Source organism: Cotesia typhae, unplaced genomic scaffold (genome assembly GCF_013202065.1).
Source record: "Cotesia typhae breed Kobodo isofemale line unplaced genomic scaffold, CoteBio_Ctyphae contig_83, whole genome shotgun sequence".
Classification (NCBI taxonomy): domain Eukaryota; kingdom Metazoa; phylum Arthropoda; class Insecta; order Hymenoptera; family Braconidae; genus Cotesia; species Cotesia typhae.
This window is the reverse complement of record NW_027423769.1, coordinates 2,296,598-2,320,195: the sequence shown is the minus strand read 5'-3', so window position 1 is coordinate 2,320,195 and position 23,598 is coordinate 2,296,598. Positions and strand designations below refer to the sequence as shown.

Here is a 23,598-nt window from a genome sequence, read left to right as displayed (position 1 = left end):
TCATCAAATAAAATAATACTGCAAACTATAAACTATAAATAAATAGATTTTAACTTAACTTCTTTTTATTTCTCTATACTAACATGTCCCGTAAAACTACTAAAAACTATCTACACTCTTGTACCATACCTAAGAACCAATCTCAACGCCTCATCGATATTCGGGGCAAGTGAAACTGTTTTGAAGAAGAAAACTCTCATTTTAAACTCCGTCTCGCTAACACTTATCTTAAACTGCTCGTAGTCTGAATCAAAAAAAGGTTTTCTGTGGTCCAGAGGATTGTACTTTTGAGCGACTATTTTCTTCAAACACAAGATAAAATTTTCTCTGAAGACGTCGATCCCTTCTATTGTCGAGCTTTCAACCACTGAGTAACTGATACTTATTTCCAGGACGTCAATTATCTGTAAATTTGTTAAATATTTTAGGAGTAAATTTTCAATTGATTTACTCCTTCCGGAAGTAAAATTCACTTCGAGACGGATTTAAATTCTATTGCTAATAGACTTAGCTCCGTAAAGTAAATTTTTTATTTTTGTTGAATAAAAAAATAATTTTAAATCGTTTAAAAATTATAAAATATGTATTTAGAAATTTTAGAAATTGCAGTTTCGGTCAAAATTCGAATTTAAAAAATTTTTTTGTACAAATAAAAAAAAAATTTTTTATTTTTAAATTCAAATTTTTTCGGAAACCTTTTTTTCTTGTTCGGATTATTAAGGTATAACTTCTTATAAGAAACTGGTATAAAAATGCAGAAAGCGAGTGCAATCAATGTTAAATTTAAATTTTTAATTAAATTCATTTCGAGTTATGGGTAATCAATTGAATTTAAATTTTAAAGGCAAAAATTTAGAATTTTCTACCTTAAACAAAACTTTTTTTTACTAACTAAAAAAAATTTTTTCTAAAAATTAAATTTGTTTTTAATTTTGAATTTTTTCAAAATTTTAATTTTCTTCAGTTTTTTTTTTTTTTTTCCTATTTTATATATTTCACAAATATATACATATAAAATATGAAATATTCATGTGGATATCTTCAGAAATATTCTTTTGATTCAAGTAAATTTTTTTTTCTACATACTTACTTTATTTAGTCGGACTTTAAAGGTCTCAAACTTCCCAAAAACAAACATTTCAGAGACTTTGATCTGTCTTTCTCCAGCAGCCTCAATATTTTGAAGCATCAGCTTGTAAGATTCATAATATTGCTCGTACAAAGTTATGCAGTCTTTCATCCGCGAAATAATTGATGTCTTTTCTTCTTGCCAGATGTCAAGAGTTCCGTTTTTGGTTATGTAAGACTTGCAAGTTATAATCAATTGATTTGTTATCTAAAAAAATTTATTCATCATTCCTTTCAACAGCTCATTTAAAACAAATGTCAAAATTAATTAACAATGATAAATACTTTAACAAATAACGCAGTTATCATTCTCTGAGTGTTGAAGAACCTGGAAGTGGTGTAAACCATGCGAATAGACTGCATCAAGGCCGGCAAATGCTGCCCAATCTTGGTAGGCTCCAACATATAGAGCGGTCTTGTGTACTTTTCTATTGCGTACAAATATTTGACGTTATCTCCCGCCAACAATTCAATCATCGTGATATCATCGTCCAATTTCTTCCACTTCTACAATGAAGTAAGGAAGATACAACCTTTTAGATGTTGATTTATGGGGGAGATTATGTAATTTATGTTTATAGAGACCTTAACAAGCTTAGACTTGGCTTGAACTAATAGCGCAATGAACATCTGGGTCTCTGCTCGCTTTATGTGGTCAACAATGTAAGAAAAACGCGTGAGAATCCCTCGCCAGTAGACCAGCTCAGCGGTTGGTCCGACATCCTCTGTTTCACGGCGCAGTTGTTGGCTTTCAACAAGTGCCTATACATTATTATTTTTTTTTTTTTATTATTATCATTACTATATCGCGTTACTGATGCCATAAGGGCCTATAATAAAAATTCTTTTTTTTTTTTAAGTCCAAAAAAAAATTTTTATTTTGGAGAAAAAAATTTTTTTTTTTGGACCCGACGTATTTTTTCGAGAAATGTGCAGAAATGCAAAAAAAAATTTTTCTTCAAACTAAAAATTTCTTTTGGATTTAGAAAAAATAATAGAATGTTTATTAAACGCCCTTGTGACATCTGAGGAGCCATAACGGTTCTTTAAATTAAAAATTAAAAAATTTTTATCTTAAAGATTTTTTTAGCCGGATTAAAACAAAAAAAAACAATAAGAATACAATAAATTATTATTATTTTTTTATTATTTGAATTTGAAAGTAAGGAAAAATTTGGAATATTAAAATAACACATACCTTTTCCATTATTTTCATCCAACCCCGAACACACTCTTCAACAGCAATAATCGCGTCATAATCTTTCGCACTTCTCTCGACGTCTTCCATAGTCTTGGCATATTTTTCAAAAACATCCTGATGGCCGTCGAACTTTAGGACGTTATCAAGATCGGCATTTGTCGCTGCTCGTAAAAAATAATTTGCATAAAAAACAAGGCGGCATTTTTCGGGGAGATTTTACGGGGAAACAATAAAATAAGATGTGAATAAAAGTTTATGACTCATGACCAAGACTCGATGTCTGCTGTGGTGATTTTATTACAAGCAAACTCGAGACGTACTTTGTATAAATTGACAAAAATCCTTAAAGTCCCCGATGAAATTGTCCCTAATCTTAGCTCCTACTTGACTCCGTGGCAAATCACCCCACTGTTTATTAATCTCAAGTGCTGGTGAGTTTTGCCGAGATATTAGACCTGAGATACTGCTCAATGCGCCGCTGTACTTTCCCTCGACTTCCATGTAAGCGTAATAAGTTTCCTGAGTGTAATTTGCTCATTGAGTTTATTAAATTAGATTAAATTAAATTGAATTTTTTTTTTTTTTTTTAGTTGCTTAAATAACTCTTCAGAGGCTTAAATAAATTATTACCTCAAAAAAAAATTTTTAAGAATTTTAAATAGTAAAAAAAAAAATTTTTTTTTTAATTTTTAACGAAAAAAAATTTTTTTTAATCCAAAATTACCTCAAGTAATTGTTTAATCTCAAAATTATTATCAGGATTAAGTCGATACACAACAACAGACTTGCCAGATAATTTTTCAGTGGTGCCATCTGTAACGCAACAGCGTAAGAAATCCTCCATTTTGTCGGCCGGCCGCCATCTTCCTGACTCTAAGCAGAAGTAATGAATTTTTCGTAATAAACTACTTTTAAATAAATTGTTTATTTAATTTTAATTGATCATTATTTTTTTTGGGTGTAGTTTAACCATTTTCCTACAACATACAACCCCAAAAGTTGATAATAAATTACGGAGGACTTTATATACCGAATGGCGGCGGTGACATGGGTTGATAATGAATTATCACAGCCCGGCGACCACCTTGGCTAAAAAAACTCCTGAAAACCTCCAAGTATTCTTCTTTATCAAGCAGACCTTCTTCTAGAGAAGCGACGTCGGTGTCCAAAATAAAGGCTACAACTTCTAATACGTGACGGTGGACGGTCCCGAGGGAATCTTGTCTTTCTTTTCTGTACTCTTTGTATTTGGACTGATAAAATGTGAGGAGTAGTAATAATAATAGTAATTTTAATTCAGAATTAAAATTATGTACGGAAGGGTGGGGCAAGATGGTCCACCTGGGGCAAGATGGTCCACCTCAAAAACCGACCAAAAATTTATTCTCTAATATTTTAGAGGTGGCCCATCTTGCCCCCCCACCCCCAAAATTTCTTCTTTAGAAAAAATTAATATTTTTTTAAGCGTCTGCTGATTTCAGTTTCTTAAATTTAAAATTAAAAATAATAATAAAGAAAATGAATCTGGTACTTAATCAAGTAAAACTTTAATTACAAACCAGTTTTTCTTTAGCACGTTCCACCGGGATACCATCTGTACGATTAACTCTTCTTTTTACCAATTCTTTAATCCTTTCTTCGATAGCTGGAATCGTGTAATCTCTTAAATTTATTTTACTCTCCATTTAGTTATTCTTCTTTATTTCACAAACTTTTCTTAATCAATTTCTATCATTAATTAACCTAGTAGTTTTTTTTATAACAAATAAGTTTATAAATTAATATCCGTGAAGTTTACTACAAAAAAAAAAAAAAAAAAAAAAAAAAAAAAAAACAAGTGCAAATTAAAATAATAAAAAAATTTTTTTTTCAGGATTATTAATTTATTTTCAAACATATTAATTGTAATATTATCAATTCTAGATACCATAATAATAAAACAAAGCAAAATAAACGATTGTTTTTATTTTTTATTTACAATACTGCGTATCTCATTACACGATGTCGCTAATTACCTCATTATAATTTATTATCCTTTAAAATTGATACATTCGCTTGACATTAACTATTTAATAATTAATAATAAATATAATATATTTAATTTTAATAATAATATAATATATATACTTCAATATATAATTGTACCTCTTTATTTTATTTATTGGGTAAAGAAATAATAATATTATTATTTAAACTTACAAACATTACAATGATTACAATACTGTAACGCCTAAATAATTTATTATAATTTGTCTTTTAATGATTTTTGTAAACGATTTATAAGCAACATTATATTTTTTGTCTCAAGTCAAATTTAATTGTTTAAAATAATGGAATTTTTTTTTTTTTTGTTAGGCCAATAGGCTTTAACAAATCAAAAGCGAGACAAACTTTTACAGCAATAAATTTTAAAAAACTACATAACTTCATTTGGGAACAATTTAAACCTCAAACTTATTTTATGGATTTTTAGATTATTATTTATTAATCATCTTCTTCTTCTTCTTCTTCTTCTTCTTCTTTATTTGGAATGTTTGTGAAAGCGGAAGAATTGTAAATATTGTGATTTTTTTTAAATAAATTTAAACAATATTTTCAAGTCATTTATAGGAACAAAATTGTTGGATTACTTTCAAAATTAATGCTTTAAATTTTTAATTTTATGAAGAAAATATTGGTCTTAGAAAAAAAATTTTTAAACAAAAGTTTGAGAAAATTTAATTTTATAAAAAAAATGTCCCAGGATTTTTTTATACCATCAATATTTTCACTGTGATTTCAAAATTAACAATAAGAAAAATTTTGTGGCCAGTGCTAATTTAAATGATTAGAAAATAACCTTGTATCTTGTGAACTATTGACATTTTTTAAGATATAAACTCATCCCGATGTTACATTCATCGAGACCTTTCATTTGAGTACCCACATCAATTTTTCATATATTTCATATATTTATATATATTATATATATAAATATATGAAAAATATATCAAAAATGCATGTGGGTACTCAAATGAAAGCTCTTGATGAATGTAACACCAGGATTAGCTTATCTCTTTAAAAACGTCAATAGTCAATAAAGTACGTGTCCTAAAACAAATCATAAGAGATTTTTTTGCGACCTATATTTTTATCATAATATTACAAATTTTACAGTATTAATTTTTTTAAAATTACAGCAAAAATTCTGAGTCATTTATAAGCTTGGAAGTGTTTTAATATAAATTTTTAAATAAATAAGGTTTTAATTAAAATTAATTATTAATCATTTTAAAGATGTATCATATTTATGGATGCATTCAAATTAATATTAAAAATAATTTTGTTTTAAATTTAATAATTTTCAGTAATTTATTAATTAAGTAACTATGTATTTAAAATGGCACCTTAGGCATTATTTTATTAATTTAAATGTAAATTCAATGAAAATAATGAATAATTATTGTTATTAGTGGCTTTTAAGCTCTCAATTTTCGGTGCGTTACATTTCTGATACAAACTTACATTCTATAAAAAAAAATATATATTTTTATATAATTATAAATAATAAGGTAACACCAAATAATCTACAATAATAGATTAATTTATTTAAAATAATTATAACATTAATAATTAAATAAAAAATAAAAAAAAAAACTTAATGATAATAGTATAGCTAATTGGAAAAAATTCAAGTATCAGTTAAATGCCACCGTGATTACAATTTAATTAATATTATTCTAATTAATTTTGAATATACACGTGATTTTTAATTTATTGATTAATGATTAGTCATTATCATTATTGTTAATAATTTATTTTTGAAAATTTTTTTTTTAAGTATTAAATTGTGTCGTTGATAATACGATTCAGATTGTTTAACATTATAAATGAATGCTGTAGTTATAATAATAATTATTGTTTTCATTTTTTATATTTGTTATTGTTATTATATAACTGAGTGATCAATTGTCATTATTATATTTAATAATTAATAATTTATAATTAATTGGGACATCTAATGAAAACAGATGACCTATGATGCCCAAATTTTTTTTTTATAACTTTGTAATGATTTCTTCCTTACTACCACTTGGTAGCTGCGGAGGCTGCAGCGGCTTCTGCAGCGAATGGATTTGTCACTGGATTTGCTGCTGGAGCTGCTGCGAAAGGGTTTGCTGGTGTGATAGAAAATTTATGATTAATTTATTTTTTTTTACAAAAAAGTTAACAGATATCTTATATATGTTGTTAAAAAAATAAGAAATGACCTTGTAACTTGTGAAATATTAACATTTTTTAAGATATAAGCTCATCCCGATGTTACACTCGTCGAGACCTTTCATTTGAGTACCCACATCAATTTTTCATATATTTCATATATATATGTATATATAAAAAATATATGAAAAATGCATGTGGGTACTCAAATGAAAGGTCTTGATGAGTATAACATCAGGATGAGCTAATATCTTAAAAAATGTGAATAACAAAGCAATGATCATGTATCTCGTGAACTATTGACATTTTTTAAGATATAAGCTCGCCCTGACATTACACTCATTAAGACCTTTCATTTGAGTACCCACATAATTTTTTCATATATTTTATATATTTATATATATTATTCATATGTATATTTGAAAAATATATCAAAAATGCATGTGGGTACTCAAATGAAAGGTCTTGACGAGTGTAACATCAGAATGAACTTATTTCTTTAAAATTAATTAATGAGTAATTAAATTCATATGAAATCTAAAAAAATTATTTTAAATAAAACTTCGCTATCTAATAAATCTACATAAATAAAATATACATTAAATTATAAATAAAAAAATTTATTGACATACAGGAATGAAGATATGAATAATAAAATAATTACGAAATAATAATCGAAGGATTATAAGGAATCAACAGTTGTGGTCGTAAAGGGAGTTCTTTGATGAGTAGCTGTAGAATAATTAAAACAAAAATAATTTATTAATTTTTAATGATTTACTAGTAATACTTATTATTATCATTATTAAACAATAAATTCCCTAGTTAGTTTAAATGTTTATTTTAATCAAACTAATTATCTATATTATGTTTTTGTGCTCGTAAAAAATGCCTGATGTATAAAAAGAAAAAAAAATTATAAATATCTTATTAATGTAACGATACCAAATTATAATAATTAATAATAGTTTTATCATAAATCATTGTAAAAAGCAAATTGGCAACAATAAATGAAAAAATAATATTTTTTTTTAAAGCAGAAAAAAAATGGATGACTAGTCCGACAACTTTAATAAACAAAATAAAAAGTCCTGAGGCAAATAATAATAATAATAATTATGATCATACCACAATTAAGCGTAACTTATCAAAAGATAAGACTTGTCAAAAAAAAAAAAAAAAAGCGCACCTTCTTTGGTACTGTCTTTCAAAAAATGTAAAATCTACGAATTATCGCATGCGTACAAACAATTTATGTGAAAAATAATCTTGCCGTTTAAAGAAAAAAAAAAAAAATAAAATAGAAGCGCACACTAAACGCTTAAAGTGTGATAGTCAGATTTAAATTAATAATTAATAATTATGATTTTAAACGAGATTGAAAGACGAAATAATTGAAGGTGCGACAGTGCATTATTATCGATAATCGGACATACTGGTGGTGTATATAACGCGTTCTCCCCCGCTGTTTAAATTCGTACTTTCATTAGCTGTTGCCGATGGTGGAGGAGGCATTGCAAACACCGTGTTAGAGGCAGCACCCTGGGCTGCACCACTAGTTGGTTGGCTTGTTACTGCTTCTTCATCACTGTCATCGCCCTGTAATTAAATATTGATTAATTATAATGAATTAATTGATTTATACATAAACTTCCTGTTTTAATTATTGATAATAAATTTTATCTTGCTTATTGTCTACTTTGAAACATTAATTTGTTATTTTATTAATATTATTTACTAATTTTTTTAGATGAAATTTTTTGAGAAATTTTACACACAGAGTTTTAATAATAATTATGAAGAATTTTCAGAAAATTTTATTATTATTATTATTATTATTATTATTATTATTGTTATTATTATTATTATTATTACACAATTTTTTTTCATTAAGTTTTTAAAAAAATTTTGAGTACAAATTTTCAACAATGATTTTTTAATAAAATTTAAAAAAATGACCATGTATCTTGTGAACTAATGATATTTTTAAACATATAAGCTCATCCTGAAGTTACATTCATCGAGACCTTTCATTTGAGTACCCACATCAATTTTTCATATATTTTATATATTTATATATATTATATATATAAATATATGAAAAATATATCAAAAATACATGTGGGTACTCAAATGAAAGCTCTCGATGAGTGTCACATCGGAATGAGCTTATATCTTAAAAAACGTCAATAGTTAAAGAATTACAGTGCAATTTTTTAACAAAAGTCATTATTTAATAAAGCAAAATTTTATTTATTTATAGTTCACAAGTCACACATTAAAATCTTCAAATATTTTGTTCTAAAAATTATAATAAAACAATGTTATATAAAGCTAATAATAAAAAATAATATTATATATTAATTACAACCCCGAAAATATTAATAAATTAATAAACCTAAGCGTTAAAAAATGAAATAAGCCTAATTGCTCAATGTTAGTCTAATTACGTACGAATAATTAATTAAACTATTGAAATAAATGAATTAAATAGTTAATATCATGCAATAAAATGAAAATAAATATCTAAGTATTTATTATATGTTAATATAATTATAATACAAATAGTTAGTAAAAAAAATGAATGAAATTAATAAATTAACACATTTTATATACATACCTTATTTAAACCGTGTACTGAATTAGTAGGCCCGCCCGAATTCTGGCCCTGCTATAATTACAACAACAACAACTTAAAACTGCTCTAATAAACCAAAAATTCTAAATGCATTTAAATTATAAATTATGGAGAAAAAAAAAACCAATTATTAAGGCGGGGCATGCTTGGCAATGAAAACGCGTGCATCTACGCACTTTTTTTTTTAACAATTCTCAAGATTTATTTTAAATAATTTTGAATTTAATTTTTTAATTTGAAATTTAAATATTAAAATTTTCTTTATTTTAAATTTAAATAAAAAAATTAGCCATGCTGTAGAGTAATGAGATGATTAATGTAAATGTTGATGTTTATGAGCACGGAGTTCCAGTGCCAAGGATACATTGCCGTAGTATATAAATAATATATGATTTATATTTTTAATGAATAATTTTTATTATTAAAAATTTTGATAATTAATAAATAAATAATTATTCATTTTTATTTTTCAGTGAGAAGTAAATACATTATTTATCAAAAATACGTCACTGATTTTTCTTATGGATAATATGATTAATGTGAAAAAGAAAAAAAAAAAAAAAAAACTTAAATGTGCGGATAAAATAAAATAAAAATAAATGATAGGTGAATAATTTAAACAAGCTCGCTCCATGCGTGAATTGATAATGAATGTGCGAAAAAATTTAATTTAATTGCCGTTAATATTACATACTTACTCACTGCATGGACAAAATATTCTTTTTTTTTTTTTTTTTTTTTTTTAATTTAATTTAATTAGTAATTAAGGTAAACGACTTAGTTATTGACACTTGAAATTTTGTTTTAATTTAAAAAAAAAAAAAAAAAAAAATCAACTCTGATAAATTAATAAATATAATTTTTAAATTGTAAAGTTTAAGACAATTTGTTTTTTAAGAACATTTTATTTTTTTAATTAGAATAAAATTGCAAGTATCAATAACTGGGTCTTTTAAGTTGTAGAAAAAAAGAATAAAGCAGTAGCTAAAACATTGCAAGCTTAAAAATACTATACCATGAGACCGGATTTATCAAAGACCTGTACATTTAAAATTAATCGACGTACCTCAGATCCTCTGGGTATTAGCAATGGAGACTCTAGACAAATACGTAGGCACATGCAGCTTTGTTTAATCAAAAAAAATTAACAGCACACTAATTAATAATTGATAATAAATTAATCAACAGCATCCACAAGTTTAATCAGTGAGCCCACGGTAATAATGAACATTAATGATTTGATGTGACATGAAATTTCTAATTTATATATAACTTTTTAATATTTTTATGTTTTACCATCCTCAGGCCCTTCTGCTCTGTATTTTTTTCTCTTTTTTTTTTTTTAATTTTAATTTAAATAAATCTTACTGATAGAAATGACAGTTATTAATTAATCAGTACCTGCAGGTTGTGGTAGTCACCACTTTCGGCAGGCGGTGTCGGTTTACATTTACCGCAACAGAAGTTGCAACAGCAACAGAAACAGCAACAACAGTAACAACCCGTCAGAATGGCGCATACTCCGAAGATTACCTAGAAATTTTTTTTTTTAAAGGTTTTACTTAATTAATTACTAATTAATATTTTTGTATAGATAAAATGGGGAATTAATTTTTACCTTGCACCATCCAGAGGTCATCAAGAAGTATGTATTGACATTTTCCTCGCCAAATTGCTCCGAAACATACAAACCAAATGATCCATAATTGTCATAAATATTTCTTTTTGTTAAATCTGTTAATATTGTATGAGCTTTATTTATTTCTTTGAACTGAAACAAAAAATATTATTTTATTAATTTATTAAAAAATTTTTTCACAAAAAATTGACCATTAGCTTAAAAGAAAAATTTATTATTAAATTATTTCATTAATAAAGGAATTTTTTATGGAAAAATTTGGCCAAAAAATTTAAAATTAAATAACAAGAAAATTATATAACAAAATAATAAATATTAAATTATTAAAAAATCTTTTTTTAAATCTTATTCATAAACCAGTTATATGAGTGACTTTGTATTATGATGGGTCTCTAAGAAATTCAGTATCTAATTCTATAAGCAATAAACATAACCATCTGTTTTTATCAGTAGATAAAATATAACAATCGCGTCATTTAAATGCGACTGTCAATCAGTTTTATTTTTACTAATAAACATTATCACTGATCATAAAAATTTACCAGATTATAAAAAACAATAATTAACTCAATGTTTTTTTTTTTTCTCATTAAATTAAAACTAAAAAAAATATTTTTTAAAAATTACGACAAAATTCCGATGTGAAGACTAATGAAAAAAATTGATTTCTATCAAATCTACCTAAAAATAAAAATAATTACTTTTCTTTAAATATTAAATTGCAGTTAAATTTTTCCTTTCACTAATTATTATTACACAGAAAAAAACAAACTGTAATTAATAATAAATAATGATCAACTGCTAAAAATTATCATTTTAAACAGTAATTTTACAGTTTACTTTTTTCGGAGTAAATTCAAAATATTCTACCGAAAAATTTTTATTCAATATTGTTACTATTAATTAATAATAATAAAAAAAAAAAGTAACCTTCTCAGCAGCTTCTGGATTACCAGGATTTTTGTCCGGATGAAATTTTAAAGCAAGTTTCCTGTAAGTTTTTTTAATTTCATCGGCAGTCGCAGTCTTGGGCAGTTCTAATATTTGGTAGAGGGAATCCCCCGATGTTCTGTAACACATTCATTAAATAAAAATCAATATCTTAAACATACATTCTTATTTACTCAATCAATTCATCTATCAAGTTCCTTCACTCCTTTATATTACATTAGTATTTTGTAAATATTTAACACACTCGCGTTTCATCAACATCGATTAAAAATCAACACTACATAATAATAGAGCTAAGCCTTATCAGCCGATCACTTATCACTATCAGTTATAAATCAATTGCACATTATTCAATTTAATTTAAAAGTAAATTATATGCTAATAAATAAATAATTTTAACAAAAAAATTTATTTTTTAATATTTAAAATATTACTTTTCTATAATTGTTATTAAATATTTATTATCAACAATTGCTGGGGTGGAGTCAAGGTCACTCAGCATATATGACAAGTATAATGTTAATGAATATTTAATTCACGCATATTAAAAAAAAAAATAAATAAATAAAAATTCTCTATTTATTTACTTGAATAATTTTTTTAAAAAGTAAACAAATAATTAAATAAATAAAAAAAGTAACCTGACATCAAAAAATCGAAGACATTTTGTAAATATGTTGGATAGAAATTTTAATTATGTCCATTTAAAAATTATTTTACTCCAAAATGATAAAAAACTGACGGAAACTGGGGCGTTGTAATTTATAAAAAAATACTCACGACATTTTCCGCCGATCCATGATTTTCTGGACGGTTTATTTTACTATCTATTATTATTCAGATTATATGAGTATAAAATGTCTTGCACGGATGTTAATCCACTGTTTTAATTGGTACGTGGACTCACTGCCCACGGTTCTGCTGATTAAGGGTGTTATTATTTTGGAAATTTTTTAAGATTATTTATAATATCATTTTACGGAGTTATTTAATGGAAATTTAGAGTGGAGACAGTGAAAATTACGTACACACTTGGTTGTTTTTTATCGGGTCGCTCGCTAAAACCCACGCACAGTTGTCGCGCAGACATATACACACACTGTTAAGGAGCAACTGACGAATTTTCATTCAATATTTTAGTTACTAAGATGAACTGGCGGGAGCGCTAGTTGTTTAAGTTTAAATTTCCCGGGAAAAATTCAAATTTATAATACCAAAGTTAGCTGAAGTTTTTAATTTTTTGATTTTTTTTTTTAATAATTAAATTAGATTAAAAAAATATTTTTAAAAAATTACATTTGTAGTTTTTAAAAATTTTTAAATCTCAATTTTTTTTTCTATAATTTATTTGTTAAAAAAAGTTCTAAAAATTATTAAATATCTGCTAAATTAATTATCATAATTTTATAATACTATTAGCCGACGTTCTAAAATTTTTGATTTTTTTTTTTTATAATTAAATTGAAACAAAAAAATTTTTTTTTTAATTTTTTTATAATCATTTTTTTAATAAAAAAAAAATAAAAGCTCTTGTGACTGCAAGGTTGCTAGTTAACTAATTATTTAATAAAATAAAAACTCCGTACACTGTCTTTAGATACTTATATATTTATATATACATGTAAAAAAAGAAAAAAAAAACAAACATTTATAATTAATATTTCACCTAAAAGTAAATATCAATATTAATAATAATTATTATTATAACACTGTACAGGTAAGCGTTAAAATTCCATTAAATTACAAGTAATTAAATACATGGTAACATACAACGCATTTATATACTTAGTTATTAGACTTACTAAAAAATAATAAAGAAATTTTATTTTGTTCATTAATCCATCAATATTTAAATATTAAATATTCATAAGTGATAACAAATTAATAATTTATAGTGGACGTTAAATTTTAAATGTATTTAATAAAATGTTTAGTAATTACTTTAATTATCTACATTAACCACCCAATAGACAAATAATAATACGTTTAATTCTCTAATTCGTTATAATTTTTTACACTCTCCTTGAGATTCTCCTTGTTTATTACCAATAAACAAATCACCCAATCGTAAGTTGATTCTCTTTACGCAAAAAACTTCCAATTGCAATAATACAAAATAAAACTTTGGCTTCGACAAATTTTTGTCGTTTAAAAAAATTGCACGTATAATTATAATTATTCAACCTCTAAATTAAAATAATATAAGAATCAAAAAAATTTTTATACATGATTTAATAAAAAATATCAATAATCTAATCGTCTAAAACATGAAAAATTAATTCAAGCACAGTATTTATTTCTTGACTATTTTGTGCGGCTTTGTGTAGCACTTGGATTAATTCATTGTCTAGACTATTCATATAAATCGGCGGCAATCTTGTTGATTCGCTTCCAGCTTCATATCCAACCTGAAAAAAAAAAAATATTTTATATCATAATTAAGAGAATAAGAAAATTTTGTTTCCAGAATAAAATAATAAGACCTTGTATCTTGTGAACTATTGACATTTTTAAAGATATAAACTCATTTTGGAGTTACACTCATCGAGACCTTTCATTTGAGTACCCACATCAATTTTTCATATATTTATATATATTATATATATGTATATATGAAAAATATATAAAAATGCATGTGGGTACTCAAATGAAAGCTCTTGATGAGTGTAACATCGAGATGAGCTTATATCTTAAAAAATGTCAATATTTAAGAAAGTACAGTGCAATTTAACAAAAGTCATTATGTAATAAAACAAAATTTTTATTTTTTAACTAACATTATTTTTGAGCTAGTAAATTAATAAATAAAAAAATTTTCAACTAAAAACTCACATTATCAGGATGAATCGTAGCCCTAACGCCCAGTTTAGTAAGCCCAGCAGTAGCCAAAAGATCGAGCAATTTAACTAAAGCCGTGCAAGTGGCCCTGGCAATACTTTCCGAGAGCTTATTAATATCTACCGGATCATGAACTCCATTAGGATGATCATCAGACTTGATAATAAAGACCTCAGTCCACCTGATAAACCTGGTAGTGCCCATGTAATCAGTGCCATTGTGAACCCTGATCGAAGGAACACCATCCATGTTTTTGCCATCAATAGGACTCTTAACCCCGAGATTAAACTGTACATCATTGTCCACCCACTTAATATTAACAGTCTCATCAGGTTCAGGCGCGCCTTGACGTCCGCAGCCAATAGAAAAATCATGCATATTTTTCAGAGCGGCTTTCAGCGCTTCCATTTTCTCCGACATGATCTGGACCATCAACCCGTCCTCTACGATGCTGGACTTGGCAGACAGACCCATAGAAGACTTCAAGGCTCCGTTAACTACGACAAAGCTCGCGCCAGTGACTCTCCGGGGTTTATTGTGGATGTTTATCGCTTGAGTTTGATAATTGCTCTCGTCGCCGGTGTTCGTCTGGATGCAAACCAAGTGGGAGTCAGCGTGGATGCTGAAGTTAGCCGCAAATGCAAGAACATGGTCATTAGAGTTGTTAAGTCCCTTGATAACCTGGTCATAGCGGTTCCGCGGTAGTAAAACGTCGGTAGTTCTATCCTGCATGTGGATGGTCAGTCCTCGGACGCTGGGCAGCGTGTAGGCGTAGTTCCTGAAGTCTGCCAGGACTTTCATTATAGTGTGGCCAATTTCGAAGTAAACTGCGTCCCGGAATCTGACAGACACCAGCGGACATGGGTAGTACCGATATTCGGCCCCGAGGCGCAGCACCAGGCGCAGAGGAAACACTTTTGCCCACGGTGTCTCCCATCGGTGGACCAGCAGCCCCACTAGGAACGGCGCTGGAGGGAGTACTATCTTCTGCAGGCACTGGAAAGTCTGACGAATGAAGAGGAACCCCGCGTGCTCGCGGGAACCGAGGAGATTCCCTCCTTGGTGGATTGACACTCCAAGTTCTGTTACCGTGTTCCCTTTTATCGCCTCGGTGTATAATTGGTTTATGTGGATCAGCAGGTCTTTCGGGATTAGAGACTCTTCTGGTAATGTTTCTATCAGAAAAATTACCTCGTCCTGTCCGACGCAGGCTAGACCCCGGGATGTTACGTTCCAGCAGATTTTGTTCACGCAGCAATTTAAATTTGTTATTTTTACGTAAGCGTACAGGTTCCGGTTTATTGCGAACATCACTGGAGGCTCGCTGTCGTTTTTTAGCGATTGGTACAGGCCTGATGCGTCTATTACTTCGTGGTACATTATTTCTGGAAAATTAATTACGGGGTTAGTGTTTTAGTTTTTTAAAGACAAGGATTGCAAAATTTTAAGGGATTTACTGATTACTTAGATAATTTTTAATTCATTGTTTAAATAATTTTTTTTAATTTGTGAACTATAAATAAATAAAATTTTGCTTTATTAAATAGAGATTTTTGTTTAATTGCACTGTACTTTCTTAAATATTGACATTTTTTAAGATACAAGCTCATCTCGATGTTACACTCATCAAGAGCTTTCATTTGAGTACCCACATGCATTTTTATATATTTTTCATATATACATATATATAATATATATAAATATATGAAAAATTGATGTGGGTACTCAAATGAAAGGTCTCGATGAGTGTAATTTCGGGGTGAGCTTATATCTTTAAAAATGTCAATAGTTCACGAGATAGTCCCTTAATATTTTTTTAACAATCCTCGTGTTATAGTATAGCAATAAAAAAAAAAAAAAAAAAAAAAAAAAAACAAAAAAAAAATACTTACGGCCTTTGTGGATGGTAACAGTCGGTGGTAGCATATTAACATCCTGAGGAATGTAACTATTGGTATGAGGATCCAAGGGTGGCAAATTTTGTCTCTTAGCAGTTGCAGAAGTAGACTGAGTACCAGGCGAAGGTATTCGCTTGTTTCCAACTTTTCGATAGGGCGGCTTCAAGTCCCACGAAGCATCTAGCTCTGTCAGGTCACATCCAGGCCTTATTCCTGTGTTTATACGTAGTTGCCCGGGTGAAAATAAAAACAGTTGGGATACAGGAACGGGCCATAAAAAGCAAAGGAACAGGTCGTTGTAAAATTATAAATTTATAAATAAAATAATAAATAATAATTAACAACAGTAATTTAAAATCGTCTGTCGTAGGAAAAATTAAAAGCAAAATAAAATATAAATCACGGGCCTTGCAGGATTTTGTGCTTATTTTTTTATTTTATTCTAAGTCCTATTTTATTTTATTTTATTTATAGTGTAAATTTTAGTGGTCGCTTGTCAGCTTACCGTCACTGAACATCACGGACTTTGGTCCTTCTGGGCGCTGCTTAGTGCTGCCTTCACGCTTCAAAACTCCTACTGGAACCATTACTGACGGCGGTGATGGCAATCCACCCGCTAACTGTTGCAAAGGAGGTATTGTTGAACAATATTCCATCGGATTATTCGGATTCGGCTGTCTTCCCTGTAACCATTTGTCGAATACTCCAAAATAATGCTACCGTTTTTTATTATTTTATTAATTACACTGTTAAAAAATTTTTTAGTGAATTTTTTATCAAGATTTTAATTTTTCTCCGTTTATTTTACTTCGGAAGTATTAAATTAGTGAAAATAAAAATTCAATAAAAATCTTTCAATCTATTTTGATTTATCACTATTTAAAGCAAATGCAATAAACAATACAGCAATTTTAAAGGACGGTTTAATTAAAAAAAAATAATAATAATAATAATAAAAATAAAAAACACAAGTAAAATAAATAACATGCGGATGTATTCAACAAGTTGGTACAGACGAAAAGAACCATCAACTGAAGAATTATTTCTAAGTATTTTTATAATAGTAAATAGTATTTTTTTTTCTTTTTAGAAAATATTCTCATTGTATTTATAGTTTTAAATTAGCTAGTGAAATTTCAATTAATGTTTGATGATTTATAAAAACTGTCAATTTTTTTTTTTTCTTGGAAAGTAAAAAAATTTAATTAACGCTTGAACGATACTTTCACTCGAACAATCAGTTACTTTTTTATACAATAATAATTCATGCTTAAGATTTTAAAGGAAAAAAATATGAGAATATTTTTTTTTTTAAATTTGAGAAATTAAAATTTTGAAAATTATGATTAAGGAATCATTCTGGTTTGTAACTTTTTAAAAATTTTACTATTTTTTTTAGGATTAAAAACTGTGAAAAAAAAGTCTTTATTTTCATTTTTTTTTTTTTTTTTAAATCCCCGCCAGTTTGTTATTTGTCAACAAATATTAATCTCCATAACTGATGCAATAGCTACTTATATATTGAAGGTAAATAATTTTTGTTTTTGTGTTTTAGATCAGCCGCTATCAAGTTATTATGTTTATCAGCGACATACCAATATTTTCTCAGAGTTCTGTTCACCCGTTGTTTATATTCATATAAAAAATATAAAAAAAATAAAATTGAATATTTTTTTTGTTATTCAAGAGTGTACGTGTTGAGCTGAATAAATTTTATGTTAATATCGATAATAATTTCTGTGTAAAAAAAAATAATGAATATTTGTTTTATTTCTCTAAAATTAATTTGAAAACCAAAAAAAAAAACAATATCTGGAAGGAGTTATTCCAAAAAAAAAAAAAAAAAAACGATTATGAGGGAACCAGAATGATTCCTTAAGATAGTTAAAGCTTTATAAAAACAAACTAAAATTAATTTGAAAACCAAAAAAAAAAAAAAAAAAAATGAAAGTCATAAAATAGTAAATTTACCTGCGGCGAATTCATACTACCGGGATTACTTGTATAGTCGCCAGACCAATCACCACTGCCATGATCGCTCTCCGCTAAAAAGTAATAAAAATAATTGAAATAAAAGCTAGTTAAATGAATAAAAATAATAATTAAAACTAGCTAATATAATGTATGTAAACTCACTTCTGATAAGCTGAAGATAACACGTAGAACAAACCCGTGACTCAACATTTTTTTGATACTCAAGTCTGTACTTCAAATTACAGCACTTGTTGCACAATACCTGATCAACAATGTAAAGTAACCAAACAATAAATTCTCCGTCATGTTATTTGATGAAAAAAACAATAAATAAATAATAGGAGTATTTAAATACATACTTTACCACAGGCACGACAATGATGCCGTCGCTTGATGACAGTAAAGCGCATATCGCACATCATACAATTGGGTGCTTCGCTGTCTGGCACCCAGAAAGGCGGCTGTTTTCCCAGCATTATTCCGAACTCCATTGATGAGCTATCAGAAACGTCTGGCGATGGATCTCGCTCTCTCCCAGACTCCTCATTTGTGCTCGGTGCCGCTGTTACTGTCGTAGCACTCGGCTTCTCGGTGTTAGTAACACCTGGTAAACAAAACTCTGTTATATTGTTAAGTATATCATTACGGCCCAGCAGCCATGACGGCCCGCAATGACTGTACTCTTTATTGAATTGCATGCCTTAGTTAGCTCGTTAATTAAGTAAATAACCCAAGTCACGCATCACGAGCTTATCCTTCCAGATTTATGTCTGGTAATTTTATGTCAATAAACAAATTTTTTTATCGAAATTTTTCTTACCGAAAGTATCAATTTTTTTATATTTAAATTTAGAGACATTGATCATTTTTATAACAAATTAATTAAGTTATAAAAAAATTTCATATTTCATTTTTTTTTTAACAAAAATTTGTTTAAAAAAAAATTATTTTTACAAATTGCTTTTTTGATTTTTAAAAATGTCTTTTTTTTTTTTTTGCAATAATTTGTTTGTTAAAAAAATTCTAAAAATGATCAAATTAATTTCCATGTCAAATAAAATCCCAAAAAAAAAAATTATAGCTTCAAACCTACCAGGCATACTCGATTGCTCTATCATAGAGACCGTCGAAACAATATCCAAAGTCTGGGGCCTAACTGGACGATCTACTGACTCCTGATCTTCAGAAACTGGTGTTTCACCAGCCGGTACTTCTGCTTCACCATCTCCAGAATTTCCTGCTTCAATTGTACTTGAATAATTTTCAATAGAACTACTATCTTGGTGTTCATTAACAGTCTTTGTAAATTCATTAATTATTGCTTTGTTTTGAGGTAATACAGTGTCATAAGATTTATCTTCTACTTTATCAGCAGAATCATCAGCTGCTTGAATTTTATTATCACCACTAGAATTAGAATTACAATTACTATCAACTGGATCATCAATAAAATTACCGTTCTCTGGTTTTAATTCTTGGGCTACTGCCTCAAGAGTATCCGAAGACTTCCTGACAGTCTCGCCAGTTTTTTTAACCTTTCTTTCCTTCTCGACAACTATTTTTACCGGCTCGTGGTGGAGCTTTTCGGGGTCGTCTAAAAAATCACTCGATTCCCCGCTGGTGCCACTCTTGCTGTAATCTATAACCGGAAATTTTTTGGCTTTCTTCTGAAGCTTTTCCTCCGACACTTCAGGCAATTCGCCGATGGTAACGCTTTCGAAAATAGGAGCTTCGTTGGCGTCTTCGTCATCATTGGAAGCTGCTGCTCTGCGGGTCTCATTAGCACTGGCATTGATATTAGCATAAGTTGCGGAAGATCTGGGCACTGATATATTTTCATATGCAGCTTCGCTGGCGCGTTCTTCAGCTTCCAGCTCAGCTAAATATTTGTTCAATTCCTCTTCGGATAAATCGTCAATCGTGCTGAACCCAACGGGCTTTCGCTCCGGAGCTGAAGCCACAGATCCGGAGCCTGATCCAGAAGGGTTCAAATTGACATTTTGAAAGACAAGCTTCGTCGGATTGATACCACCCGTTGCTAAAGTGTCTTCTTTTTTGTTACTTAAATTAAATTGTTCATTAAATCGCTTGGCTGCGATCTCTAGCTCAGTCGTTGTCTCCGGCAAGTCACTGCCTCCTATGTACAAACGCTCGTAAACTCCCAGGTCGTCTTGAGAATTCGGCTTGTCAAAATCAACGTTTTCGTAAACATGCTTGCTTTCATCTTGACTGGTAGATCTTGAGGTCTCTTTCGACCTCACTCTTACTTCTGAATTATTGGGAATGTTTCCGTCAATGTTTATGTCTACGTTCTCGTAAATATGCTTCGTGCAATCGACGGTACGTCTGCTGTCAATCTTTAATGGTTGTACGAGTTTTAAAGCTTCGGCTTCCGCGAGCACTTCTTCTTTTACTCTGTTTTTCTCGTCATCTGGCTTTTTTACATCGCATTTAACTGGCAACAATATATTTTGATACTCTGGTAAAGATGTCGTTGATTTTTTTACAGATTCTCCAGCTAAAAAAAAATAATCTTTATGATTAAGAGAACAAGGAAAATTTTTTCTGTGAATTTTTTTCGGGAAAAAACGTATTTTTACTTTAAATGCAGAGAAATGATGAAAAAAAATTTTTTTTTCAAACTTAAAATTAATTTTGATCAAAATTTTTTGGAATTTGAAATTTGTGATAATTTCTTTATTTAATTAAAAAAATTTTTCATCATATCTATACATTTAAAGTAAAAATAAAAATACATTGTTTCCCGGGGAAAAAAAAAAAAAAAAAAAAAAAAAATTGTTATTTTAAAATTGCAACAAAAGTATTAGCGCTAAAAATAAAAAAAAATGATACCATGTACTGACTATAGGTTGCTAATTAAATATAATTACTATAATTATAAAATAAATTATGAAAAACTTACCATTTTTACACTCATCCCGATCAACAGAACAATCAATCCTCTCCATATTGGCACTAGACGCATTAATATACTCATTGAGACTATTAAAAACATTACTAACACTGGGCTTGCTATTAGGCTGGTTCAATCTTTTATCATAACTATTACTCTTATTAGCAACAGTAGTTCCTACTACACTCGTCTCATTCAGTCGTTTTTGTCCAAAGTTCTGCTGGATGTCATTGTGAACAGTCAATTTATCATCATTAAAATTAAAAGCACGGTCATTTTCTTTGCTAAAATCGATAGACTCTTTTCGTTGGACTTTATCATCCTTCTGATAGCCCGCTTTACTGAACTCATTAACAGACTCTCTGACATCTGACTTGCGTATGTCTAGTGTGTCCAATCTATTAGAATCATCGTCATTCTCCTCACTCGTATTTGATCTTGATTCATACGCATCTTTATCAGTCTTTAAGTGTATAATCGTTTTGTGGTCAATTACTGGCTCTGGTAATTTATCTTCTGTATAGACTGAATTATTACTATTACTATTACTATTATTATTATTAGTACTAGTACTAGTACTGGTGCTACTGCTGTCTATTATCTGCTGATTAACTCCCATGGGCAGACATTTTTAATTTTTTACACCCGGTACGTCTCCAACTGATGCTACTTGTTCAGCGCAATCTAAAATAAATTAAATATTTTATTTTAATTTATTAATTATAATTAATTTAGCAGATATTTAATAATTTTTTAAAAAATTTAATAATTTTAATATAAAAAATTTTTTTTTTTAATTTTTAACATGTGGAATTTTTTATTTCAATTTTTTAAAAATAATTTTTCAATAAAATAAACTACAAAAATTTTCAGATGTCGGCTAATTTAATTTTCATATAATAATAAAGTTAGTCAACGTTTTTAATGTTTTGATTATTTTTAATTAATTAAATTAGAACAAAAAAATATTTTTAAAAAATTGCATATATAGTTTTTAAAATTTTTAACATGTGAAATTTTTATTTATTTTTTTTTTTTTTTGTAATAATTTTTTTAATAAAAAAAAAAATTCTAAAAATTTTTAGATGTCAGCTAATTTTATTTTCATAATCATTATTATAACTAACTTTTGTATAATTATTTTAATTACCTTCATTGAACTCAAACTCGTCCAATACTTTGTCAAGATCAACAGCGAATTTCTCCATTGTCTCTCTTAACTGTCCAGTAAAATTTAATTTTTATCCAAGAGAAATATAAAAATAAATATTACTCCATTACAAAAGTGAATGGAAAGTTGCAACAACACTTAAAACTTGTGTAAGAATTTTATTCACGTAAAAAAAGGTTAAACAACATTTTTTTGATAACAAAAACGTCACCAGATACTTTTATACGCCCATTATTTAAAATCACTGTTTAAAATTACCTATTATTATTAATTTATTAATATTATAAAATTTAAGACTACAAATATAAAAAAGACATTGAATATAAATGATAAGCAAATAAAAAAAAATTATTTTTTGACATAAAACATATTAAAATACTGACGGTAAATTAATCAATTAGAAAATGTCTGGTACAACATAAGTCTGTAATTGACAGTAGATTTAAAGATTGTAAAAAATAATAGTAATAGTAACATTAATAATAATTATTATTTTAATAACAATAATAGGTATTAATGTGAATTATTTAAGTGAAAAAAAAAAAAAAAAAATGATTATACGTCACGGCGCCATCTTAACATTTTAACGCTTTTAATATTCACACTTTCCAGTCTCATAAATAATTTTTTATCATATTTTAACAGTTTATTTTATATTTTATACTTAATATTGTCACTTGACAATTAACACTGACAAGGACGTGCTTTTGAGATTACTCCGCTGTCGTGATAAATAAAAAAAACCATTTTTATTATTTTATTTCTTTATGACAACACCAATTGTGAATAACACTGAAGTTAGCCGACGTCGAAAAAATTTTTGATTTTTTTTATTAATTAAATTACAATTAAAAAGATGTTTGTGAAAAATTTCACTTGTAGTTTTTCAAGTTTTTTATATGTGAAATGATTTTTTTAAATTGTTTTATTGATATTTTTTTCAATAAAAAATTTCTAAAATCGGCTAACTTCGTTTTTCATAATTGTGACGATTAAACGTGAAGTTAGCTTTGTTACCGCTGACATTTTCAAACTTTTTTATCTAC

General features: G+C 27.7%; 3 protein-coding genes across 9 annotated transcripts in view; all 3 read right to left on the bottom strand.

Annotated features, from left to right (window-relative positions):
• Positions 1-4,014, bottom strand: part of Kl-3 (dynein heavy chain 8, axonemal kl-3) — a 30,620-nt gene extending 26,606 nt beyond the window's left edge. The window contains exons 1-9 of the mRNA XM_074252272.1: positions 3,889-4,014; positions 3,360-3,582; positions 3,054-3,202; positions 2,650-2,848; positions 2,327-2,490; positions 1,714-1,890; positions 1,414-1,635; positions 1,091-1,336; positions 130-404 (exon numbers count right to left, since the gene is read on the bottom strand). Of these exons, the coding sequence (XP_074108373.1) occupies positions 130-404; positions 1,091-1,336; positions 1,414-1,635; positions 1,714-1,890; positions 2,327-2,490; positions 2,650-2,848; positions 3,054-3,202; positions 3,360-3,582; positions 3,889-4,014 (1,781 nt within the window). The remainder of the gene's footprint in view (positions 1-129; positions 405-1,090; positions 1,337-1,413; positions 1,636-1,713; positions 1,891-2,326; positions 2,491-2,649; positions 2,849-3,053; positions 3,203-3,359; positions 3,583-3,888) is intronic.
• Positions 4,015-4,281: 267 nt separating this feature from the next.
• LOC141533226 (dnaJ homolog subfamily C member 5) lies at positions 4,282-12,855 on the bottom strand. Of its 4 annotated transcripts, XM_074251982.1 has the most exons (8): positions 12,538-12,854; positions 11,737-11,875; positions 10,786-10,938; positions 10,569-10,700; positions 9,150-9,200; positions 7,966-8,128; positions 7,194-7,261; positions 4,282-6,486 (listed from the first exon to the last, which is right to left on the bottom strand). In XM_074251982.1, exons 1-7 carry the CDS (start codon positions 12,555-12,557, stop codon positions 7,212-7,214), a joined length of 708 nt encoding a protein of 235 aa, XP_074108083.1. In that variant the 5' UTR covers positions 12,558-12,854; the 3' UTR covers positions 4,282-6,486; positions 7,194-7,211. The 4 variants fall into 4 exon arrangements, with proteins under 4 accessions (XP_074108083.1, XP_074108081.1, XP_074108084.1 ...); XM_074251980.1 differs by lacking the exon at positions 7,194-7,261; XM_074251981.1 differs by lacking the exon at positions 4,282-6,486 and having other exon boundaries at positions 7,087-7,261.
• A 587-nt stretch (positions 12,856-13,442) lies between these two features.
• Positions 13,443-23,506, bottom strand: Sara (Smad anchor for receptor activation). 4 transcript variants are annotated; one of them, XM_074251859.1, is made up of 10 exons: positions 22,532-23,506; positions 21,391-22,065; positions 19,561-20,985; positions 18,827-19,071; positions 18,630-18,729; positions 18,465-18,538; positions 16,999-17,176; positions 16,488-16,706; positions 14,590-15,980; positions 13,443-14,165 (listed from the first exon to the last, which is right to left on the bottom strand). In XM_074251859.1, the coding sequence occupies exons 2-10, from the start codon at positions 21,998-22,000 to the stop codon at positions 14,010-14,012; spliced, it is 4,398 nt and encodes a 1,465-aa protein (XP_074107960.1). In that variant the 5' UTR covers positions 22,001-22,065; positions 22,532-23,506; the 3' UTR covers positions 13,443-14,009. The 4 variants fall into 4 exon arrangements, with proteins under 4 accessions (XP_074107960.1, XP_074107961.1, XP_074107962.1 ...); XM_074251860.1 differs by having other exon boundaries at positions 16,488-16,679; XM_074251861.1 differs by having other exon boundaries at positions 16,999-17,113.
• Positions 23,507-23,598: the final 92 nt, after the last annotated feature.